The sequence below is a fragment of the Salminus brasiliensis genome, chromosome 22 (assembly GCF_030463535.1).
Source record: "Salminus brasiliensis chromosome 22, fSalBra1.hap2, whole genome shotgun sequence".
Classification (NCBI taxonomy): Eukaryota; Metazoa; Chordata; class Actinopteri; order Characiformes; family Bryconidae; genus Salminus; species Salminus brasiliensis.
This window is the reverse complement of record NC_132899.1, coordinates 22,057,655-22,082,344: the sequence shown is the minus strand read 5'-3', so window position 1 is coordinate 22,082,344 and position 24,690 is coordinate 22,057,655. Positions and strand designations below refer to the sequence as shown.

At 41.3% G+C, this 24,690-nt stretch overlaps 2 protein-coding genes across 2 annotated transcripts in view; both read right to left on the bottom strand.

Annotated features, from left to right (window-relative positions):
• svild (supervillin d) overlaps nt 1–8,497 on the bottom strand; it is an 84,944-nt gene extending 76,447 nt beyond the window's left edge. Inside the window, exon 1 of the mRNA XM_072666756.1 lies at nt 8,131–8,497. The gene's annotated coding sequence lies outside the window, so the exon portion shown is untranslated. The remainder of the gene's footprint in view (nt 1–8,130) is intronic.
• A 2,390-nt stretch (nt 8,498–10,887) lies between these two features.
• On the bottom strand, nt 10,888–23,082 carry nmt1b (N-myristoyltransferase 1b). The gene is made up of 12 exons (XM_072667701.1): nt 22,990–23,082; nt 22,794–22,899; nt 21,557–21,701; nt 19,696–19,814; nt 19,358–19,449; nt 18,957–19,073; nt 17,662–17,832; nt 17,352–17,460; nt 14,715–14,885; nt 13,493–13,660; nt 11,682–11,819; nt 10,888–11,536 (listed from the first exon to the last, which is right to left on the bottom strand). Exons 1-12 carry the CDS (start codon nt 23,025–23,027, stop codon nt 11,516–11,518), a joined length of 1,395 nt encoding a protein of 464 aa, XP_072523802.1. The 5' UTR covers nt 23,028–23,082; the 3' UTR covers nt 10,888–11,515.
• Nucleotides 23,083–24,690: the final 1,608 nt, after the last annotated feature.

Here is a 24,690-nt window from a genome sequence, read left to right as displayed (position 1 = left end):
GGGCCCAGGCCAAGAATGTTAAAGACTAACAGGTCCACAACACTCCTAAACATCTTAAAACTGAGTAAGCAGCAGTAAAACTGAGAGGATCCATAAATAGAAAGCCCAGTAGCTGGCCTACTTCATCATTCTGTAGTGATGCATTGCATGTAATGCATGTGAATCCTGCCAAACAGTCGAACCGATAGGCTACGCCATGGCCCTCCACATGCTCTGTCAACACAACAAAGAGCCTGAGATGCTTCAGAATTAGGGGCACATAACATAGAGATCCTCTCAGTACCGGCAGATGACTAGCAATTTGTGGATTGCTAACAAAGTCATGGCGGACGTTTACACACACTCATCATGGACGTGAATGTCATGAGAACATTGGGCTTATTATGGGCTTATAATGATTATTTGAATGGCAATAACCCCAAAACACACATCAGAGGTGGTGTTGGAATGGATATAGCAGGATGACATTAAGCTTTTGGAATAGCCTTCCCAAAGTCCTGACCACAACCCTATGGAAGACATGTGGACCGTGCTTAAAAGTTGAGTTTGTGCCAGGAAACGGACACGTTTAATTGAACTCTGAACCAATTCTGTTAAGAAGAGGAGTCAAATTCAAAAACTTGAGCAACTCAACACTCTAACTTTCAATACCTTCAAGATACCTTTCAGTACTAAATAGGTGAGAATGTTTGTACTGATGGGGAAAAAAGCCTAAATAAAAACATAAATGTTATTAACCCGCTGTTACGGTCATATCAGAATACCTTTGGAATGCTTTGGAATGAACTCGGCCCTGAATGTCACAGATTCCACGTGACCAGCTTTGCTGCATGTAAAAATAAGCGAGCACACCAGTCAGTTGTAGCAAAAAGCAAAAACAATCATCATGAAGCTTGTTGATGGCTACCAAGAGCATCTGGCTAAGGTGACACTGACTTGTTAAGTGACACTGACTCTGTATGCATCATTTCAACCCTATGTTTTTTTCAGCAAATATACCTCATTACTGAAAATCCAATACTGCCATGAGGGGTATATGTAAATCTCTGACCACAACTGTGTGTATATAAATGTGTAATGGAATTTAGGTGGATGTGTACCTGAAAAACACTGCTCAAAATGGCTCTTTTGCATGCTTTCCAAATATAGATCTTCTGTACTATCAAAACATGGATTAAGGAAAACCCCCCCAAATCCTCAAAGTTTGCATGCAGTCTTATCTACTAGGGAAATACATGATGATTCCTGTAAATAGCACAGAAAACCTATTTAAAAAAGATGCAAAGTTTCTGTCCCCGTGTAACAACCCCAGCATGTTCAATGTACGGTCAGCTGTATAGACTTCATTTTTTTGGCCAACGAACTTTAAAAAAAAAAAAAAAAAAAAAAAAAATAACATAAAAAAAAATAACAGTGACTTAAGGGAAGTGTGGTGAAGTCACTATTGGACAATAATGAACAGCTATTACTGCAGAGCGCCAGTTGTGCAACTGCATTCCTCTTACAATGACTAGCTGTGCTGAAAGGACATCATAGGATGTCAACAGCTATTAAAGTGCGACATTAACCACGACCCTCCTTCTCTCTCTCTCTCTCTCTGTAAAGCCACTCAGTCTATAATCCACTCCAGACACTTAAGTGCTTTAACATGTCTCGCTACGATCATTCTGCTCTTTGCAACCCTGGTCCTTCATAACAGAAGCTCCCATCCTTACACTGTCATGTCCCTCCTCAGCCTGAGTAAATATTTACAGTGAGGAGCTTCCCAGCCAAACCACCATTACTGTCACGGAGAAGAAAAGAGGGGGTGAGGGGGCCAACAGAGAGAAAAGCTAACCTTGATTTGAGACCACTGCTGTACAGCATTGCATAGGGCAAGAGCGATTCATCGCTTTTCTCCACCAAATCAGCATTTATAAATCGCAAGAGCTGCTGTGTTCTTTCCACCTCGCTTCGCTTAATGTGGTTCAGGTTCTACTACGATAACTACTAATGTAGTTGACCGGCCAAGACAGACCTGTTTGAGAAAATGTCGTACAGATGTTCTGTATGATGCTCTATTTACTGTAAACACTAAAGGCCTTGTCTATGTCAAAGACACACCACCGGCTCTGCTATGTGTAAACATTCCAGAAGAACCTGGGAGAGTGTCTCAGCATCTGGAGTGAGACTGAGGCCTATTAGGAGATACTGCAAAACACTCAAGAAAAAACTGCTTCTACTGCAAATGCCTCAGAACGAGCGCAGTGCATGTGAGACTATGGCTTATTACTTTTAGAGTGACATTTCTGGGATTCCCATCCAACCACAGACTGCAATCCTAGATTCAGTGTCTACAATGGAAATCAAGCTATGGAGAATCTTCCCTATACTGTGTGATCCAGAGATGGTCCACAGACATGACTACTGTAGAAATTGTCTAGGTCCAAGAGCCCAAACCCCTCCTCATTAGCTACAGAATTATCAGAAGGGACACACGATAGGGCTGGGCAATATTTTTTAAATAGTTAACGTTGAGCTGGCAGGTGGCGCAACTGTCTAAGGGTGTTTTCGCACAAGAAATTGGTCCAGATCAAGTCCGAACCAGGGTTCATGTGGTTTTTGTTATTGTTTGGTTTTTTTTTTTACATTTGGTCCAGTTAGTTTGGGTACACATTGCAGTTTAGCAAGTGTGCTTATGTGGGCATCTCCCTATACTTGACTGGTTTTGGTGATTGGTGATTGGTGTGTATCTGACGGTGGCATGTGCCTTTTAAGGTGTTGTGCTGAATTCTGCCTGTCTACCAGAATCCAACTCCCATTCGAATGCACGCTTGTCAACAGATTACTCTGGGTATCCTTTTATTTCCATTGCTAGATATGGTTAATCTACAGCTACAGTAGATACAGGAACCTACAGCCAGCTTAATATGTTGTGAATATACTGGTGAACGTTTTGTCCATGGGTTTCATGTTGGCCCCACATATAGATTGCCACCAGGGTCCCACCAGAGTCTGTGATTGGACCAAAAGGGGTTAAACATGGGCCCCATCTGGTTTGTACAATGCACATGGGGCCTAGCCCATGTGAGATTAGGAAGGCTGTAATGATGATGGAGCCCATTTGGGAAGCCCAAGTTGGTGCCAGTAACAACACATGGACAAACCCACTCAGAGCCTATGCCCACCTGGAACCCACCTACTCCATGTTCCACCCATGAACGCCCCACATGAGCATGTTGGCTGGGATGAAGGAGAGTTGGATGCACACCAGTTGTTTTTCATCTTCTATTGTCAATGGGTGCTTTTTATAAGAAAGCACCCTATAGTATATTCTGGCCCCAGAATACAATCATGCCAGCAGAAATGACATCTGATAGCTAATAAGATTAACAAGTGAACAAGTAGGTGTACAGGTGTTTTAATAAAGTGTATGTGAGTGTAGGTGCATCCCAAAATAACCTATTACCCCAATGATGCTGTGTACCCCTTCTCAGTCACGGGAAACGCTGAAAAACAAAGCTTCACCCAATTGAACCCAATCACTTCATTTCCCAGCAACAAAGAGGTCTCTGTGCACCTCTTCCTTTACGGATCAAAATAAACAAGAATAGTGAGACGAACTTGGCATGGCTTAGTCTTTTGTGCCTCTGCTGGGACTTGCCTGAGCTCCTCAGGCATTTTAGGAGCATGCCTAACAGGCAGCAGCTCTTTATTCAGTGGTGTGTGTTCGTGAGTGTGTATGCAGAGACACAAATGTGTATAGTGTCAGGTTTCTTTACAACTCCTGCAGAGCAACATGTCTAGAGCACTATCTGCTGCTCCATCGTCATTCCTCTCATTCGTTGCTCAATCGAGGACGCAGTTCAGTTAAACCTTGTCAGTGAAAGCCACACTTAATGAAAATCACGTCACTGTCAGGCTGCCAGCACGCGCACCCAGCTTTCAGAACAGCCTCGATGACTCCAGGGCTTCATATTGGCAGCAAGATAAGATATGCATCACAAGATAACAAAACAATGCCAGGATTCAAACTTATAATAATATCCCAATCAGGCAATTAGGCAGCTGTGCCCTGACAGAGCTGTGAAACCATGTTCTGTGTCCATTAAAGACTGAAAAGGTACATATACTCAGAACAGTGCGTTCTTATATGAGGTCATTTCGCACTTCCAGGGTGGCACAACTGTCTAACTGCTAAATTCGAACAGCAGTAATGCCTCAGCTCTCTATGGTCAGCTATTTGAGCTTATATCCAACTGCATTGTTGACCTAACTGAGATGCAGGACTAAAAAAATGTGAGAATGAAGAACTTCCACCTAAAATAATTAAGCATTTTAGCCCGTAAATCAGATACACTATTCGTCCAAATGTTTGTGGACACCCCTTCTACTGATTGCATTCAGCTACACGTTGCTGACACAGATGTGCAAATACACACATTGCTTGTCTAGTACCGGTAGAGGGAGTACTGCAAATAGAATAAGACTCTCTAGAGCAGATAAACATGAATCTATTGGCAACATGCCTAATGTCAAGTGTGGGCTAGAGGGGTATTAAGCTTCCCAGCATTGAGCTGTGGAGCAGTGGAACTGTGTATCCTCACAGCAATGCTCCAAACTAATCTAGTAGAAAGCCGTCCCTGGACAGTAGAGACCATTTCACCAACAAAAGCAGGACAAACTATTTTTAATACCCTTGATTTCAAGGGGACAACAGTGAATGACTAGGTGTCTCAATACTTTTGTCCATGTTGTTTGGTAAAAAGGCATACAACAAAGTTAAACACGAACAGTGTCATTTTAGCTAACAGAGTTGCATTGTCACCAGAGATTCTTAGATATGCAGAGCAGCTCTGGTTTCACAAGCTCCTACCGCTCGGTCACAATGGGTGCGTTCTCACTGCAGGTAAAAATGGCCTTAATCCAATTTACTGCTCAAACATTTGGTTTGGTCGTTTACATCTTTTTGAATGTGGCCCATATCTATGCTAATCAGCCCGGTAAAAGGCCACAAACAGAGTCAAATCAGAGATAAACACAGGATAAAGTGGCATAATCTGTGGGAAGAAGCTCCTCCAGCTCCAATTCAATATTGAGCTTTCATCCTCCAGGACAATATTCATATCGTATTGTAATATATTTTGTTGGTGTGGTCCCAACATGCTTTTATGAGTATATCGTCAGTCCTTAAAAACACAGATTACCTGCAAGTTCATTACAAAGAGTGTAAACAGTTCTGACTGATTAAATAGAGTACGGCAAAATTTAAATAACAAAATATTGCGTTAAATATTGTATATTGTTAAAAAAATCTTTATTGCCATATTGCCCAGCTCTACTCACTCGTGCTCCCTTGGTCAAAAAACAAAGTGTAATGGTTACTATTACTATATAATACTACATTTACATTTACATTTATGGCATTTAGCAGACGCTCTTATCCAGAGCGACTTACAAAGTGCTTTGCTATTTACCCAAGAAATACTACTATTATTATAGTTGGACTGACATAGAAATCACATGAAATCTGATGCACGTGACGTTGCATCGTCACCATATATAAAAGTAGGCAGAATCAGAACTGAAAGCATCACATTCAACGTGCCTCTTAAAGTTCACACTACCAGACCATTTTCACCCTCTGCCGGGTTCTTCCCACTACCGGTCTGCTCAAATGAGGCTCGGACCCGGAATGCAGCCATTGCGACCCTCTGCGGTGTTTTAGCTTTCGCTGCTGATGGTAAAGGCTATTTATCATGCATGCCGCCCATTAGGACTTAAGGATATCGCTGTTCTGTTCCATGAAGCATTATTACGTCTGCAAAACGCTACTGGAAATGACTTCCAGAACATGTAGGGTTTCTTTTTCTTAATGTACGTCATGGTAAGATTGTAAACTGTGATAAAAGCTTTGGTAATTACTGTAATATAATATTGTCATAGCATCATGTTCTTGTATCAGTGAAAAAAAAGCCCTGCAGGCCTCACAGCTCAATGCAAATTGATCTGACACAATGCTCACTAATACACACACACACACACACACACACACATAATAAAGGACTCCCATTTGCATAGAGAGAAGCACACAAACACACACAGTGGGGGGGGTTGCTTAAACAAAAGGTGTCTCTAAATCATGAGCATGTATTCTAGCCTTTATTTATTTCTGCCGCAGGCTGATTACTCTTCACGAAGGCTTACGTCTGGAGCAACGGTTCAAAAGGAACTCTGATAATCCACCTCGATCCTCAATTCCCTCATCCTGACATCACCACTGGCACCACTGCTCGCTGTGTGATGTGGTGAAATCACTCTTAACCTCTAGTCTCGGGTAGTTTGCTCTTGCGATGCTTTTGTTTTTGCAGGTGCCTTTCCCAGACACACGCTGGAGAAACGCTGTCCATCCACCTCCAGTCATGGCCTTTTCTTTCTCAATAAAAGAATGAATGCATGGCCTACTGAGCTGCTTTCATACAGAACACACTGCCACATACCGTGAAGCTCAAACACTGTTGTCTCTTCAATGAAGACAGAACCCAGCAGAACCAAAACAGGGCTGGAAAACAGGGCTCCAAAACCTCAAAACTTATACTTAACAGTCCTGACTGGTTATATTTACACCCCCAGAACGTACATATCCCCGGCCCTCTAGCTAAAGCTGGCAAAGCAGTAAAACGCAAAGAAGACTCCAGATCACCTCCAGTGCAAAAGTGCTTTACCATTTATTCAGAAAATATCCTTAGCTAGTTTTTATACACTACGATCCTAAACACACCTCTAAGCTTAGATATCTACTAAATACAAAAGTATGGAGCATGGAGACCACAATACTCTGTACTACACTTGACAACCAAGTACTCTTGGAAGAGATGGGTCCTCAGTTTCACACAGTGAAAGGCACCGGCTTAATTTTTACCGGTAATGCTCGAAAAGGCCAAACCAGGTGAAGTGAGTGAGGACATGGCTAAGAGCTAACCAGCTAGAATGTCTTCATCTTGCTTACAGCACATCACGCAGAGAGGACACAAGGAGAGGACAGCAATTACAGTGTAAAACTAAGCAATAATACTCAGTTCTGCAAGTTTTGCTCCAAACTCTCTGTGCCTGAGCATTTTTTTCCCCAACTAAGTGGGCAGTGGTGGCTCAGCGGTTAGAGCACCGGGGTATCGATAACAGGGTTGTGGGTTCGATTCCCGGGCTCGGCAAGCTGCCACTGTTGGGCCCTTGAGCAAGGCCCTTTACCCTCTCTGCTCCCCGGGCGCTGGAGTTGGCTGCCCACTGCTCTGGGTGTGTGTGTGTACTCACTGCCCCTAACACGTGTGTGTGTGTGTGTGTGTGTGTGTTCACTACCAGATGGGTTAACACACTGTACAGTGACAAATACGTGCACCTTTACCTTTAAAGCCCAACTCATATTTTAGATGTTTATACATATATTTGTTAATCAATAAATGCATCCTTCGGCACTTACACTTGGTAAAGATGCACTTTACACTTTCCCAAGAGAAAGTGGGATGTTCAAAAATCACTGCTGCCCTCGAGGGTACATCTTTAGAGTACCTTTGGTTATTAGGGTACGTACCTTTACTGTTATATGATCACTGACAATCAGTGTCCCACCTCAGAGACAGCCTGACATCTCTTTTTTTTTTTTTTGGGAGTGTGTGAAAATGAGGATCTTTAATGCACATGACCTCACAGAGGAAGAGGCTGGTGGTTTAATATGAGCACAGTCACACAAACCTCACCACATTCAACACACACACACACAGACACACACACACAAAGCAACATGACCACACAAGCTGAGAAGACGAGCAGAAATACATCAGCACCGGAAAGCTGGAGTGAACTACTGAGTCACATCTGTTTACATCAGGAGCCTTGGTGGTCAACCACTTCACACAGACTTGATGACAAAGGTTATGACATTAAGGACGGGAGACAGTTCAGGTCCTAGAACTGGGTTAAGTAAGGTTCCGGATGAAGTGACAGGTTGGGGTGCACTGCTGAATGAGATCCTGTGGACCTAGTGTGTTGGTGAGGTGAGGTAGGGTAGGGTGGGGTGGGGTAGGGTAGGGTAAGGTAGGGTGGGGTGGGGTAGGGTAGGGTAAGGTAGGGTGGGGTGGGGTGGGACACACGTACCTGCTCAGTTTTCAAATCTGGCGCACAGTTGCTGGAGAACTCCATGGAAATGAAGGCGAACCGATTTTCAGCTCTTTAGCCAAGAGACTGCAGCTCGACGACAGCAGACCATTTGTGGGTTCCGTCCTTTAAAAGTCTGAACTTTGTGTCTCTCCCCGAATATGAAGCTAAAGTAACACTACAAGGCACGTGCAAAGATGGCAAAAGTCTTTGTTTTTGGGTTCAGAGGATCCGCGAAGAGGCGACTCATCTGCCGGGGAGACAAACGAGCAGAGCAGACCTTTGACTGGATCAAACCCGAGACTGGCGAGTCGTTTGAGAGATGACTGGCTAAAAGAGACAAACTACCGTCTGACACACACACACGTAAACACGACTGAGTGTGAGACTCTGGGCACTGCAAGCGGAATGAAGTACAACGAACTCTACAAATGTTTCGATTCATTTGAACCGAGTCAAGCTGAGCCGATTCACAGGTCTAAAGAAGACGAACGATCGCTGTTTATAAATAATTGTACGCTCCGTTTTACGCGCTGAAGGCGACTAAAGTGCAATAATAACCCTTTACAGTGTAACTTTATTAGATAATATTATGAAATATGGTCCTATAAAATCTAAAGATTTTTGTATGTATGTATCACTGTCCTCTTTGTGACTTTTTGACGTATTGTATGAAGCCCCTAAACTATCATGGTAGAAAAAATAATGTTTTGAAATCCGTTCCCTTCATTTATAATAAATCATTTTCTTAATTTAGTAAACTGTTCCTTCGATTGAACTACACAGTCTCTTCTAAACTGAGGAAACTGTTGAATTGATTTGACACTGATATCCTCACTGCATCTCTTTTTATACTGAATATTGAAGAAGAATTTAGTTTCGACTTGAGAATGAATAGAACTGTCCGATTCATTGAATCAAACTTTTTGACTCAGTAACCGAACCAATCCCTGAACTGGTGAACCGAAGCTGCCCGGTCAGTTGGAGAGTTGAAGCCCCACCCCTCTCCGCGCTCACTCTGCCCGCGTGCAGTTTAAAACTGTTAACAAACTGAGTGACCGAAGGACGGTGTCGTGACAGCCACGTCCACTGGACTGTTACTAAGAACAGACCGAGGGGCAAAATGACCAAATTTAACGTAGTAATGATTTTTAACACTTAGCGAAAGACTTGGCATACCACCATCCACCATGAAAACTGTTTACATTTAAATATTCATGAACTGTGGACTCCCTATAGGGAATATACTAGTGACATATATATATATATATATATATATATATATATATATATATATATATATATATATATATATATATATATATATATATATATATATATGTCACGATATAATATCTTTAAATATGGATTTGTTGGGATTATTTGGTCAATTTTATTAACATAAATAAAATCTTAAAATCTTTAAACGTGTAGGTGTTAGGCTGCCATCTGCTGTTGCGACAGGGGTATTACATAGCCTGTACACGCTACGTGTCGTGGGCCAATCCGGAGAGGCGCCTCTGGTAGCCTAACTGAGACCATTGGATCTCACAGTATTGTGACGTAATGTCGTTTTATTGCGAGAAGTGGTCATAATTACGTGTCTGATGACGTCGTTACCGTTGCCTGGAAATTCCTCCTTTTATAACAGTCCATATCTGCTGTAAGCATCGTCTGGATTTCTGTACACGGTTTACGAGATGGACAAAGCTGCTTATCTGGCCTTTCCAGCAACTGTTGGAACCTCTGGTCAGTATAACAACATGAGGAAGATGTGGGATAGACATCACTACAAATACCACATGGACAGAATGGAGAATGGCAAGGAAAACATCCTACTGTTGACATATCATGATGAGAAAATATTGATGATTTAAGCTGCTGACGATAACTACTGTTCCTTTGCGTGGTGCTCTCACAGTGCAATCGATGGTGGACACCAAAGCTCCTAAAACATACCTCCACTGCCATCTGAACATGAAAAAAATTCAGGTATGGAGTCAAAACAAACACAGCAGAGACAGTCTGATTCAGTTCTGTCTTACAACTGTGGAAATGTCTGTGCTTCAGATGGAGCAGGAGCGTCTGATGGAAATCGAGAAAGACAATAGGCTGCTGGTGTCCAGAATCGGCCGTACTATGACCAAAAATAGGCTGGATAACTGGAATGACTACCAGCCCAAGCCCAGGTAACTAAGTGCACTTTGTGGTCTCTTTGTGGCACCACCGTTTAACCAACACGAACCAGTTTTCAGTTTCTCAGCTAACATGCTCATGTGGGGCTCACATGGGTGGGACGTGGGCTAGGTGAGCTCCAGGTGGCATTGGGCTCTCCATATATACATTGTTACTGGAACCCATCATTACAGCCCACCTGAATCTTGCATGAGAACCATCGAGGCCCCATATGCAGTGTACAACCCAGCTTTTCCTGGTCCCACCACTAAGCCTGGTGGGTATCCAAACATGGAATCAGAGGACAAAACATTCTGTTTCCCAGTTAAGCTACATATTCAGGCCCCACATGGACATGTTAGCTGGGCTTTGCAGAGGACCTTCATCATTCAACATCAGCTCAACTGATGTAACTACATTACTTTGAGCCTTAATGACTTGTATGAATGCTCTGCAGCATGAATGTAGATGTCAGGAACAGAGAACTGGTGAAAATTGCTCTGGAGAACCAGGCCATCCTCAGGAAGATTGATAGGACCAAGTCAGTGTATGATCACAAGAAGTGGCACAATGACCATAAAGTAAGAGATTCTGAGTAGCTTTAATGTCATTTTCAGCTCCAGCCAAAGCTGAAACCAGTAGATTAGCATTATCAGTGTAGAGTGAGACAAAAGATGGAAGTTAATTTGACATGAAGACAACAGATCCACAGAGCTAGTTAATAATTGTTGGCATTTACACCCAGTTTGCAAACGAAATGTTATCATTTTCTCTAATCATTTCATTTAATTTGATCATAGCTGACCAGGGAACATATGTCTCGACTTACGAAGTACCCCCAAGAACCAAAGGCTGTCAGGATGGCAAGTAATAGCTATATTTACATGGCCTCACATTAAAACACAAGTAATTATCCATTCAACATTAACATAGTTTTAAAAGATAAGAAAATGATTCCTTAATATGTACGTCTTTTGTTCCAACCCAGCTGCCCCCACTGAACCTCCTCCGCTGACTCCTGTCAGGGAAGCCATGGCGCAATTACTGATGACCTCGTAACATCAATGAAGCATGGCGATTTTATTCTTCGGCCTGGGAATGATGTTCGAGCTGACCGGCATAAAGGTTGTAAAAGCAGAGTGTTCATGTTCTTCTGGTTCAGTGGTGACCTCTCTGGAAGTCCTCCGAGGACTCTGCAAATACATCTCTCTTACTTGAGCACCATGCCGACCTGAAACAGGGACAGCCATGTTTACACTTCTGTTTGATCCATTGCTTTCCTTTCACTCTCAGTCTTTATACAAATGTGTAAAATATGAGCAAATGCAAACACATTCGAGCTCCAATCACACAAATATTTGTAAGAGTGTGGTCACCTTGTCTGGGTTTATACTGGGGCACCTCCAGTTGTAGAGGTAGTAGTTGATGCGGCCGTCTCCCTCAGTGAACCTCAGAGGTTCCAGAAAGGCCTTGTTCCCCAGCACATCCAGCGCAGTGAACACATCAAATCCCCTCTGAAAGTTGATGGTAAATAGTGTGTAGTAAGTATAAAGACTTCAAAGACTTCAGGATTCAAGCTTCAACATGACTGCTACCATTACATGTGGAATGCATTTGTCCCGTTTCATAAATAACACACTGGCATACAATATCCGAAACCCACAGAATTCCAATAATACAGCTCTATTTGTGAACTCTGAAAGAGACCAGTCAGAACCGTATGGGAGATTGGCAACAGAAATGAAATCTCCACTACAGATCTCCCAAAGGCATGTGGCAGACCCCAAGGTCAACTGAGGGAAGGTTCTTTGGTCTGATGAGACCCCAATGGAGCTTTTTGGATATCAGACTAGACGCTATGTCTGGCAGACACTAAACACTGCACATCACCACAAACACACCACCCACACAATGAAGCATGGTGGTGGCAGCATCGATTTCTTGGTGGCCTCCCTCGCTAGTCTCCTTTTTGTATGGTCACTCAGTTTGTGAAGACGTCTGCCATTCCTTCCATTTCTTAAAGATGGGTTTAACAGAACAGAAGAGTTGTGTGGAGTGTGCTTTTGTCTTCATGGTGTATTTTGGTAGCCAGAAATACAGATTAGCCACTGACTGGACCTCCGGACTCCGGGCTATTGATGACAGGGTTGTGGGTTCGATACCCAGGCTCTGCAAGTTGCCTTCACCCTCTCTACTCCCCGGGTGCTGGAGTTGGCTGCCCACTGCTAGTTAACTAGTGTGTGTGTGTGTGTGTGTGTGTGTGTTCACTACCACAGATGGGTAAAATGCAGGGGACAAATTTCACTGTACACAGTACAGTGACAAAACCATGCACCTTTACTAGCACTACTTTTCTGGACCTCTGTTAAATTAGGTCAGTCACTTTAAAGGGGGTGAATGTATGTAATTTGTGTAATGTATGTATATTTATGTAATCACTTACTTATATTATATTATAATAATATATAATATATATATATGTATTATAATATTATAATAATATATAATATATATATTAATTCCTGTACGATATTGAGCATAGTTCCAGTTCTAAAAGCAATAAAATGGAAAGGGGGCCTATACATTTTATAGGCACTGTATTTTCGCCCTTTCTGTCCTCTGATTACAGCACCCAGCATGCCTTACACAAATACACCCTGCATTTGGCATTGCTAGCCACTGATGTACAGGGTAATAAATCCAGACATGATATTTGGCTTGTTAGTCATAACATTAGCCATCTGGCTTCCCTCTGCATTCAACACAAAGTGGGAAAAATGATACTGCCCCAAAGTGCCAGTAGTTTTCCAAAAAGCCCTCAAGATACATCATCAGAAGAAGGTTTTTTTTTGGTCATTAAACTTAAGATTTCACTCTAGGGACTACACCGGCACTGTTGTTGTCCACACTGTTAATGTTGGCTTGTGTTCCTTTAAAACTGTAACATGGTTTGAGGCAGTATGCAATAATTCCATTACTTATTAGATATATGATATTACTTGTAGCTCCAGCACCACACAGCTAAAGAAGAAGCAAACTTTGGACACCATTGTCTTGGCTTTGGTTCATCTGGGTAAAGGGCACAACTGCATAATTAAATGACTCCAGGTATTTGGATGAACTCCAGCATGTCCACCTACATTTCAGATTTCACAAAACATACTGCCACTTATTCTTGCTGACTCACAGCCTTTGCGATGATGAGGATATCCTCCATTAGCTGCTGCAGAGGGGTTGCAGTGGTGACTGCGTAGAGCGCGTACGCTGCCTTCAGCCTCCGATGGACAAGATGGTTTAGAACGATCGAGGACATGGTATAGAAACTCACCATAGCAGTTACAGCACCATCCGAGCCCTGCAAGAACAACACAAATATGGAACGCTGCCAGGGATTTTGGGCCCCATAAAAAGTTACACTGGGCCCCACCACCCACTGGCCTCAACCCTGTAACATACATCTCTCACAATTCTGACAAAATACTCAGGACAAACACATAACTGTAGTAAATTATTACACAACACACCTCGTTAATTATGGTTGACAGCAGTTAGCATGCTAATCTGTAGAAATCTATAGAGTTTTGTAGTAAAGTATTGAACTATATATATTGATATTTTTATATATATAAATAAATATAAATGTACATGTGTAATATATGTATATATTGTATATAAATGTGTTTTTATATATATATATATATATATATATATATATATATATATATATATATATATATATATATATATATATATGCCAAACAAGGAAAAAGGAAAACATTTTAACATTTGAAATAATATAATATGTGAAAAGAATTAAACTTTCATCATTGAATATCATATATTTTTTTTCTTCTACTTTTTTAGGGGCCCTGCCAGTCACAGGCCCTTAGAATTGTCCTAACCTTCCCATCCATTTACAGGTTAAAATTCTTCATTTGTTTAATTAGCTTTTAGCTAATTAATTTCCAATCAAGAACATATCCTAATTTTCATTAAAAATATATATATATTATTATTATTTATTTGCTAAACATTTTTTATGTAAAGAAATTCATACGATTACATATATTTTATGCCGTTGAAACAAACTATGATGAAAAGACTATTAAAGGTCACTGAATGTAAATGACACAACTAACGATGTACGCACCTAATTATTTCTGAAATGTATTTGATGTTTAGCAACATCACAATAACAACCCTATACTGCTAAGGGTTAACACTGCATACAATATACCAAGGCCTGAGATATGCCTTTGAGTGCTCATGTAATATGGCTTCACTCTCAGTGTGTGTCTGAAACTCAGATCGAGTCTAATTCCCCTTTTTGTGCAGTGAACTGATCAAAACAGAGAAGTGAGCAAGAAATAGGTTTATTGTAGTTTTTTGTAAGTTTATTGTAAACTGACCTCCACCACGTAGGTGTCAACAACACCATCTCTCGGCAGGAACCAGTGCTGAACTTCCTCATGGGTCAGGATGGGGAATAGATGGAAGCCTCTGAGATACTCAGTCAGCAGAGCCTGGACCTGGGGGATGTCCGCCAGGGCCATGAGGCGCAGGCCAGGCGTTTTCGTCGTCTGTCAAAATAAAGTTAGGTCAAGAAAAAAACAAAAAATCATCAAAAAAATAAACTAAGGGTATAACACTAAGAGAAACCACAGAGGATGTAACAGACATGAGGCTTTACTACAGAAAACTGAAATGAAACTAGCACAATCACTCTACAGCAGCAAAGTAAAGTCTTATGGCCAGGCTGGGGGTACAGTGGGACAGTGCCTTCTCTGTTGGAATAATGCCCTCCTAAGCTTTGCATTTGTCCTGCAGGCTACAAGCTAAACTTGTATTCACAAGTGTGACGAGAAGGAAGCCGTTTAGACGTGGTCTGATATGAGCCTGATATCTGATAGAGCTACATCCCACCATTTTCAGTTCCTTTTTTTCAGATCCATTTTCTGTTGACATATCAAAAGCTTATCATTTCAGATCAGTGGTGAAAGGATCTGACTGAGAACATAACACTAAGACTCCCAACATAATAATAATAATATACGAAAGCATAATTTTTGCTTTTTTCCCTTAAATATTTAGATTTTTTTTTTACCCCCCATTTTTTCCCCAATTTGGATCACCAATTACCCAACTCATGCATATTCTCCCCTATCACATGCAATGCTCCTGGAGACCGACGCAATGCCACCAGGCAACCAACGCACTCAGAGGAAAGCGCTGTGTAACCAGCTTTGATGCATCAGCCAGCTCCACACTGGAGTGATGTAAAGAGAAAGAGAGAGAGCCATCTACCCACCGTGGAGAGAGCAAGACCAACTGTGCTCTCTCAGGCTGCCAATGGCTAGCAGCATGACTGGATTCAAACTAGCAATCCTCTAGTCATAGTGACAGGGCTTTATTCCGCTGGACCACACAGGCTACGTTGCTGTTTTGCCTGTGAGTGTTTAGACTTAAAAAATAAATAAATAAATAAACACTTCTGGCTCCTCAAGAAGTAATTAGTGTTACGTTTAATATATATACTGTATATATTACAGTATACAATAAAGATCTTTGTATGTTCTAATTATTGCATCAAATTATGAGAATATCTGTAAATGCTCTGTAAAACGGCTATAATGCAATTCTGGGATCGAAATAGCTGCATCTCTATTCGGACTGGAATCAGAAGCAGGCGTGACTTTATATTGCCTTCATGTCGTGTCACAAGAACACCACCACAAATCGTATTCACACAGATTAGCCCTGACTTTCTGAGTTGAGGGTGTTTCAATACAGAACACCGATAGTTGCATTTTACACTTCAGTCATTTAGCAGCAACATATAAACACTGCAGTCTGAAACCTTTTTAATGGCACACATTAACCTCTTACTCTTTCTTCACACAGGGGGAAAAAATGAATAAGTACATCCCACTGAAGCTTCACATAATGCGGATACTCTGCTCTTTGGTTTGCTGCTGCAGTATCAAACAAACTGTGACTGCTCTCCTTTGGCAACAGAAAAACAGAAGTAAACAAAAATAAAAGCCAAACCACCAAAACCACACGAATAGAAATCATGTCGTACTTACAAGCTCGGCAGTCGTAAGTAGGAACTTCCGAGGAGGACTTCCTAAACAGCGTTCCCCTGATGTGTGCGTAATGTTGTGGCATTTAAAGTTCTTTAAGCGTGACAGATGTACACGTTAATATTTGACAGCACCTTTCTGCATAGCGCGGCAGCTAAAGTGTGATTGGGAGCTTTTAAAAGGCTCATATTTAACTGAAATTATAAAATATGAAAGTTTAGTCAGTAAATATGTAAACTAAATCATATTCATTTGTAAAGATATACATATATATGGTTTTATTTTCAGGCTGCTGGAGCAAACAGCAAACTGTGTCCAAATACTTTACTAAAACATAGATTAGGGTAGGTTAAGGTGAAGTTTATTGTATGGAGGTATAGGTTTCAGTAATAGAATTACATGTTAGGGTTAGGTTAAGTTTAGGTTAGAATTAGGTTTAGGCATAGTAGGTTCGGTTTAGGTTGATGCTGAGGTGTAGGAACAATCATGCGGACTGAGGCAGTAAAGTAATATCATAATATTTTACACAAATATAACTCAGCTTACGAAGCGTTATGCAGTTCTGGCTAGAGGTCTTGTGCAGCTACACCAAGTTACATAGTGCAGTAGCAGCGTTTTGGCCCAGAATAGCATTGGTAGAGACACCATTCTCCCTATGACAGTCAGTGGAGCATCAGCAAGATTTTAAAGCTGCTATTTCAGGGTATAATTTCAATAATATTGGTTTTAATTGCTTTCTACTATGGTCAATTCCTCAGTGCTGTGTCTGTATGTTGAAGCATTGATGGTATGCTGCTGTTTGTTCAGCATTTAACTTTAGTATTTGGTTAGACTGTGATACTCCCTGATACATTGCCGCAATTCCAGCCTAAACACAAGCCTAAAAAATAGCCTAAACATTCCTGCTGCTGGGCACGGGTACCATACAGACTGGCCAGAAGACGCAACACTGCAAGTACTGACCTCAGGCAGGCGGTTCAGCTTGAGTGCGCGCTGCAGGGTCATGTTACGGGTGAGCGAGGAGAAACTCAGCTCAATCAGCTTGCGGGGGTTCAGGGACCGGTGCCAGTACCTATTAACACCCAGAGAAAAAGAGAGAGACTGCCATGCTCAATTAAGCCTGAACAGAAGTTCTAACTTAATTAAGGCTGCACAAGAGTCTGCAAGGGCACATCAGATCAGATGGGTTTACAAAAAAGAGAGTGTGTGTGTGTGTGTGTGTTTACAGTAAACAGAAGGCCAGAGAAAGTGAGGTGGCTAATTTGTAGTGTACCTGCAGCTAGCCACTGGCGATGGCAGCACAGCACTGGCACTGTAGATGGCCTGGAATAATCCCTGCTTCTGGACCCGCCTGCTGATCTCACGGATGAGCACCGGAGCCACACGCTTGGAGCGCAGCTTCTTGTGCACACACAGAAAGTTCACCTCCACCATCTTCCTCTCCCTGTGGAGTTTTAAATCATAGCTGAGTCAGCCATAGTAGATGAGTCTGCACCTATGCGTCATATAAAGCAAGTTGCCAATTCATTTGAAACACCTACTTGGAATCCACACATATTGGTAATTTTACCAGAAACACCTTGAATATAGGTGCAGTAGAGGTTTTACTGACTGTAGCCCATCTGTTGCTGTACAAGTTATCAGCGCCCCACAAGAGCAGCTATTAATTGTATTAATTTGCCGTTAAGGCAAGCTAAAAATAGGATGCATAGCTAGACACCAGCTTCTGGCAATATAGCCCCCAGTTCACTGATATTCTTGGGTTCGCTGCTGCAATCACCTTCTTTAAATCCCAGCAAAGATTGTCTATGGGGTTCAAGTCAGGCTACTGTGAAGATCACTCCAGAATCTTTCAGGACTTCTTTTGAAACTAAGCCTTGATGGACTTTGTGGATTGGTTGGGGTCACTGTCCTGTTGCAAGGTCCAATGATGCCCAAGCTTCAGCTTCCTCACAGAAGGATTTCTGGATACTTGATTAAATCCATCTTGCCCTCCACACACTACAGGTGTCCAGATGCCAGAGGACGCAAAGTAGCCCTAGAGCATCACTGAGCCACCACCATGCTTTACTGTAGGCAGGGTGTTCTTTTCAGCGTATGGTTCATTGTTCCTTCTCCAGACATGAAGCTGGAGCAGTGCAAACAACACAACCTAAGAATTTTTAAGAACTAGAGGCTGTTTCCAAGGAAGAATGGCTAAAACTCCCCCAAACAAGAATGCAAATTTTTGCATGCCACTATATTTGCATTGTTTAGATCATGACGCCTGGTTCGAGCACTTAACCAGCACTTGAAAGAAAACCTTGTCCTAGTGATTGAATTATGCAGAAATTTTCATTCATCTGACTGATTTGGAGCCACCTTTAACATCACTGACAGGCCTTTTTTCATTCCTTATCAATTCCTAATTGTAGACCTCTTAGACATCCATCTATTTGAACGTCCATCATATTAATAACATAATAATAATGGAATAAAGGAAAGTAATAAAATATACACTAACTACAGCAAAAGAGTGCATCATGAAAATCTACTGTATTTCACTGAGCTTGATGAGCTTCTACTTACGTGTCATATATTTGAACAGTGGCAGGGATGGCACTGATGAAGCCCACTAGTTTTCTGTTGGAGTTGACTCGCACTCCACAATGCCAGTCAGGCTGCCAACCTGGAGGGCACAGAGCCCTTAAACGGTGGAGTGAGAAGCGGGGGAAGAGATGATAAAAAGAGGATTAAGAAATAATGTATGAAGTTCTTGGCTCAGAATAACTGTTCAGGGCCCAGTTTCCCAAAAGCATCTTCACTATCTCAACTATCTCATCATCTTAACTAGTAGAGAGAGTCTTCAGTGGGATGCAGACTCGACCTTTTCAGAATCATCTTTGTGCTAAGATGCTTTCGGGAAAGCCGGCTCCGAGCCTGCCATGCTGTAAATTGAGACAACACTGTCCTCCAGTGGCCACACTCACCATTGCAGGAACTCGGGAGAGTAGTGGAAGCGGAGAGTGTTGTCATCCTCTTCAGTGTAGTTTTTGTTCAGCAAGGTGCACAGCTCCCCCAGCTGTAACAAAAGCAACACACACACACACACACAGGAGAGTAAAGACTATCAGAAAATGTGATGAAATGAAATGTTGATCCGGACAAAGTCCATCTCCGCATATAATCTTCCTGTGACCTTTTAACATCTGTTTGGACTGAAATGGGGGTCAGTACTTACCGTGGCATGCAGTAGATGGATGAGGACAAACCAATAAGCCACGAGAGCTTGATTGTGAAGAATCGTAGAAATCATTCAGTCTCTCACCTGTTCTGGATTTCCAAGGTCCAGGGTGTCCCAGCTGAAGCCTTCTGGGAGTGAATAACACTCCTCTCTTACACTCTGCTTCTCGGACTGTATAGGCCCATGTGACGTCACCTCCTCATCTTCAAACCAAACAGGAACTTTCAGTAAAACGATTAATAAACTGAAACCTACTGTACTGTATGAAATCTACCGTACTGTATAAACATTTAATAAACGTACGTCTTTGGCAACTAAAAAAATCGTATTCAAAAAAGCTCTGTATTTGGGCAGTAGACATTTACACTCTTAAAAATAAAGGTGCTATAAAGATTCTTCGAGTGATACCACAGAAGAACCACTTTTGGTGGTTCACACTCTCACACATCTCTATTACAAACATGGTCCTTTATTAAACCAAGGCATCATTCAAAGAACCTTTTGTAGCACATTTTATTTTTAAGGATGTTTTTGGCCCAGTTAAAGGGAGGAGATGGGGTGCAGAGAAGAGAATTTAAAGGGCGTTAGACTGGGAGGACTAGAGGCTTCAGGCATGTTCCTCCTCCAAACTCCTCTTAGAAGAAATACAAATAAAGCGCATCTATTCAATCCTTCATTAAATGATGTTGGGGGAAAAAAGTAAAAGAGAAATCACCACAGCTGTTCTTTACATTTCCAGCATTTGGTGACGGAATCCGTGATAAATTATTTTAACGTTCATTTAGCATCAGCTGTTCACTAGGTACAATATATGGACAAAACAATGAGCTATCATGATATAACATGAATAAGTGAAGAGATAAACAAACCACATTAAACCAGTTTAATAACATGTTTCAAAAAGTGATACCTGACAAATGCATTTAACCTTATAAAACCCAACACAGTGATAAGTGGAAATCCGAACTGTCCCACTCTAACCCCCCCCCCCCCCCCAAATCATCCATAAACCTTTTAACCAAACCAGTTATGTAGAATCTATAAATAGGACAAAGTACTGTTTTGCTGCCAGTCCCATAAATTTAGAAATGTATCTTTGCTGTCCAATGAAAAACATGTATCTCTGAAAAGGTGACATGCTCTTACATTTGAATGGAAGTCAATGCAAAATAAGAGTTAATTCCACGTAATTTAGAAAAATTCGATTGGTCCTTTTATCCAGAATTATTCACACAGTGTACAGAGCAGCTACAGGCTTCAAACCATGGAGAAAACTAAAAACGGACACAAATGGAGAGGAATGTTTTTCATTGGACAACATGTGTACAAGGGGAAAATGATCTTGAAATGCTTCAACTAATAATGAGTTTGTGTTTATCAAAGTAGTGTTTTACTATAGTAATGCCATGTGGTCTTTTAAATAAAGGTGGAAGCTGGTGATTGGCTGAGGAAAAGGTGATGCAGCATTGGAGTGTCCAGGCTGAACGTTCACTAGTGCTTTCATAGTAAATCCTCTACAGAAAACAAACATTTTAGGGAATTTTAGATAGTTCACATTCATTTGCTCGATTTATATATTATAAATCATTAAACATTTAAATATAAATGAATGTTTACAGTTATATTTTTCCCAAATATGTTGAATTAATCAGATAAAGTAAATAGTAACTATGTATTCTGTTCCAGGCTTGATACCACTTATGGTTACTCCAGCTTTGACACGGCCATATAGTTTGTAAGAGGCATTCTGAGCTTGCTTGTTTCATATAATTTACTATATTTTTGTTCTGTTCCCAGCTCAGATCAATTTGGTGTAGACAGGTTTTCTTACCAGTCATGGACTACTGTACAAACACGTATACACTCATACCATACCCCATTAAATGTAGCCAATGAGAAGAGCAAGGCCTTTAAAGATTGCCTGACATTCTCATGAGCCTTTTACCTAGCTTAGGGACAGGCTGGGTGTTCCAGAAGCGGAAGTTGTGTCTGCGGGCGTCCTGCAGGTTTTTTGGTGGGCCCTGGCCTAGAGAGAAGAGGTGCAGAGCTCTCTGGATCTCCTGCTGCTTCTCTTCAGGGAGAGCGTCCAGCTACAGAGCGGGAGGGGTCAGCAAAAATGATAATTTGCAACATAATACATTGCCATATACTCATTGGCCACTTTATTAAACAACTCTATCTGGTAGCCCCACAATGCTGGTGATCAGACTGTAGCTTAGTTTCTGACCATAGACTGGACATCTTTGTGTGGCGGACCACTCTCAAACAGGGACAGGGAGGTATGTAAATTCCACAGCAACTCACACTCATACCAGCAGGAACACACTACCATGTCAGCATCACTGCTGTGTTGTGAATGGTCCACCACTTAAATATTATCTGGTGAAGAGTGGTCTTGTGGGGACCAACACTGTGCTAACAGACCTCATAAAGTGGCCAGCGAGGGGAAATACAAGGTACAGTTGGGGTCAGACATCTACATACATTTATCATGAAAAACCTTGAAAATGGTGCACAAGTTATAATTTTGGAGGATTTCTGAAATCAATATGGGATCGAAATGTACATAGAGCACACTTGTACATACAGACACAAGTTCCTACCACCACCATGCTTAACAGTTGCTTAACAGTATTGTTGGTGTTGAATGTCACACCTTTTTACTTCTCCAAACATCTTTGTCTCATCTGACCATTAAACGTCCCTTCAGAAGACCCTTTCCTTGCCCATGTGGTCAGCTGTAAAGTTCAATCAAGCTTGAAGGTGTAGTTTTTGGAGCTGGGACTTTCTTGGAAGACAGACTCTCAGTCCATGCAATATAAAACTTGCTTGACAATAATACTGGTGTTCCAGCAGCTTCTACAGTAGATCATGGAGGCCTGTGCCTTGGTGGTTTTTGGGTTGTTTCTGACCATTTGAAACCAGTGCCTTTCAGCTGTGAGTGACCATTTGGATCTTCTTCCAGATCTTGTCAATCTGCAGATGAAAGTGGCTCAAAGAGACATTCCTCTATGATCACCCTTCTCAGCACTGAGAAGTTACGAGACCATGGCAAGTTAACAGACATTTTTCATCAACTTTCAGCACCAGTGAATTCATAATCCAAGTCGATGTATGTATGATACATCGACCCTGTCCTGCATATCCTGTCATATTATCAAAATAGAGGAACATTCACTCACCAGTTTAAAGGGGTCCTGTGGTCCCTCATTAGCCCATGCTTGGCCCTTGGTCTTTTTTGGCTTCTTTAGTTTTTTCCCAGCATCGACACCCTCTGAGCTCTTCTCACTGAAAGAAAGACACAGAAGTCAGCCACTTACACAGAACAAACAGTTAAGCACAGAGAGCATAAAGTGAGCATTAAAATAGAACAGTTACGGGCTTTGTTGCTCAGCCATATCTGTGTTTTCAGGCATTGGAGCAGTCACTCGTCAGGCACCTCTCTGTCACTGTTGTTAGTGTGTGTGTGTGTGTGTGTGCATGGGGTAAAAGAGGACCTTATCTCACACTGCAGTTTGGTTGAGGAGGGGCCGCCCAGCTTTTTGCGACCATCTATACCTGCCCCACCCTTCTGCTATCTGAACAAAGTACTGCAGGAGCTGTGTGGACTTCTAAAGTTTCCCACATAACAGAGGAAAAACGAACACACAGTATGGTTTAATAAACGAAATACTAAAGTGAACTTCTGTTGCCTTTTTATATTTCTATAAAATATAAAGATGGAAGTATATTAAAGAGGAATGACACCCTCTATAGGTGCAGTACAAATAGAGAAATAGATAAATTGGCAGACTGCGAACAGTGAGACCTTCTTTAACAAAGACTTTAGGGGTTAATGAATATCCATCATTATGGGCTGACTTGGGTTAAATATTTGTTCTTAATCAAATAACCGACGATTGATTTGGGCGAGGAAAAGGTCTCATATGGGAATATATTATTATTATTATTATTATTATTATTAATAATATAAAATGTATTACATTAGATTTTTTTGATACATTTGATAATTGATTTTAATTGGCATTATTTTGCCTAAAACTGTATGTTTATTTTAAAGATCATATTGTAATGGTACTTCCCAATGAACTGGGGGGATAAGTAATAATAATAATAATAAGAAGAATATATATTTTAAAGTTTAGTAAAGTTTAGTTTAGGCCTCTCTGTAGTATTATGGACAGAACACACAGAAGAAAAATAGCAAAATGATATTCAGTAGCCTGGTGTTTTAAGAAAAAATAATATCTAAAATAATGTATAATAATGATTCATAATAAAGTCTATAAAAAGTCAATACTACATTTAATATTTACATAAAGCATAACAGCATTTATTCATCTAGACCTCCTGCTGTGCTGTACCGTGTGCCTGAAGACCAACCTGACTGACAGACGATCTGACTTCCACCAGAAGCAGAAACCAGCCCGAATGAGTGGTGAGCTAACTGCCCATCAGCCACGTGTCCTCAAATCTGCCACCCTGCCCTTTCTGTCAGTGTGCTCGCCTGTATTTCCTTACATTGTCAGACATTCATCTGCAACAAAATCAATATGCACTTCTAATATCACTTGTTTTAATATTCTACTGTCTGATATCAAAGCATCAGATCTTTTTGCCGATGTGGTTCATTTAGAAAGTACCTCAAACATACACACGTGGTGCCACGTCCAGCGTTAGCTCCTAGCCATTAGCACTGCTGTGTATAATAAATCCTCTGCAGCACCACAGATGAGCACAGATGAGCACATTACAGGAAGACAAACAAACATCTATAACCAGAGGGCTCTCCTGTCCCGTTAAAAAAAAAAGTATTTTACTTTATTTATTACTATTTTTCTCCATTTCCCCCACAGGCCAGGCTAGCTAAGACATGCTTGGGATCTAATGTTCAGATTTTAAAAGTGATGATTTGGACGCAAAGCTAAAATCAGCAAGTAGGGTAGCAGACATCTTAAAGACTATCATTTTGTGTCAGTTTTCAAGAGAACAGGACATAATCAAGTTTTTCATAGCTTGTGAACAACGCTAATGTACTGCTGTAAGCTTCCATCACTTGTCAGTTAGTTATAGCTACTT

Coding starts and splice junctions, on each gene's coding strand:
- nmt1b (XM_072667701.1), bottom strand. CDS start 23,027: ATGCCTGAAAACACAGATATGGCTGAGCAACAAAGCCC. Junction 17,833..18,956: donor ACTGTTCAAATATATGACAC/GTAAGTAGAAGC, acceptor AAAACTCCACAG/GGAGAGGAAGATGGTGGAGG. Junction 14,886..17,351: donor AGCTGAACCGCCTGCCTGAG/GTCAGTACTTGC, acceptor TTATTTTGACAG/ACGACGAAAACGCCTGGCCT.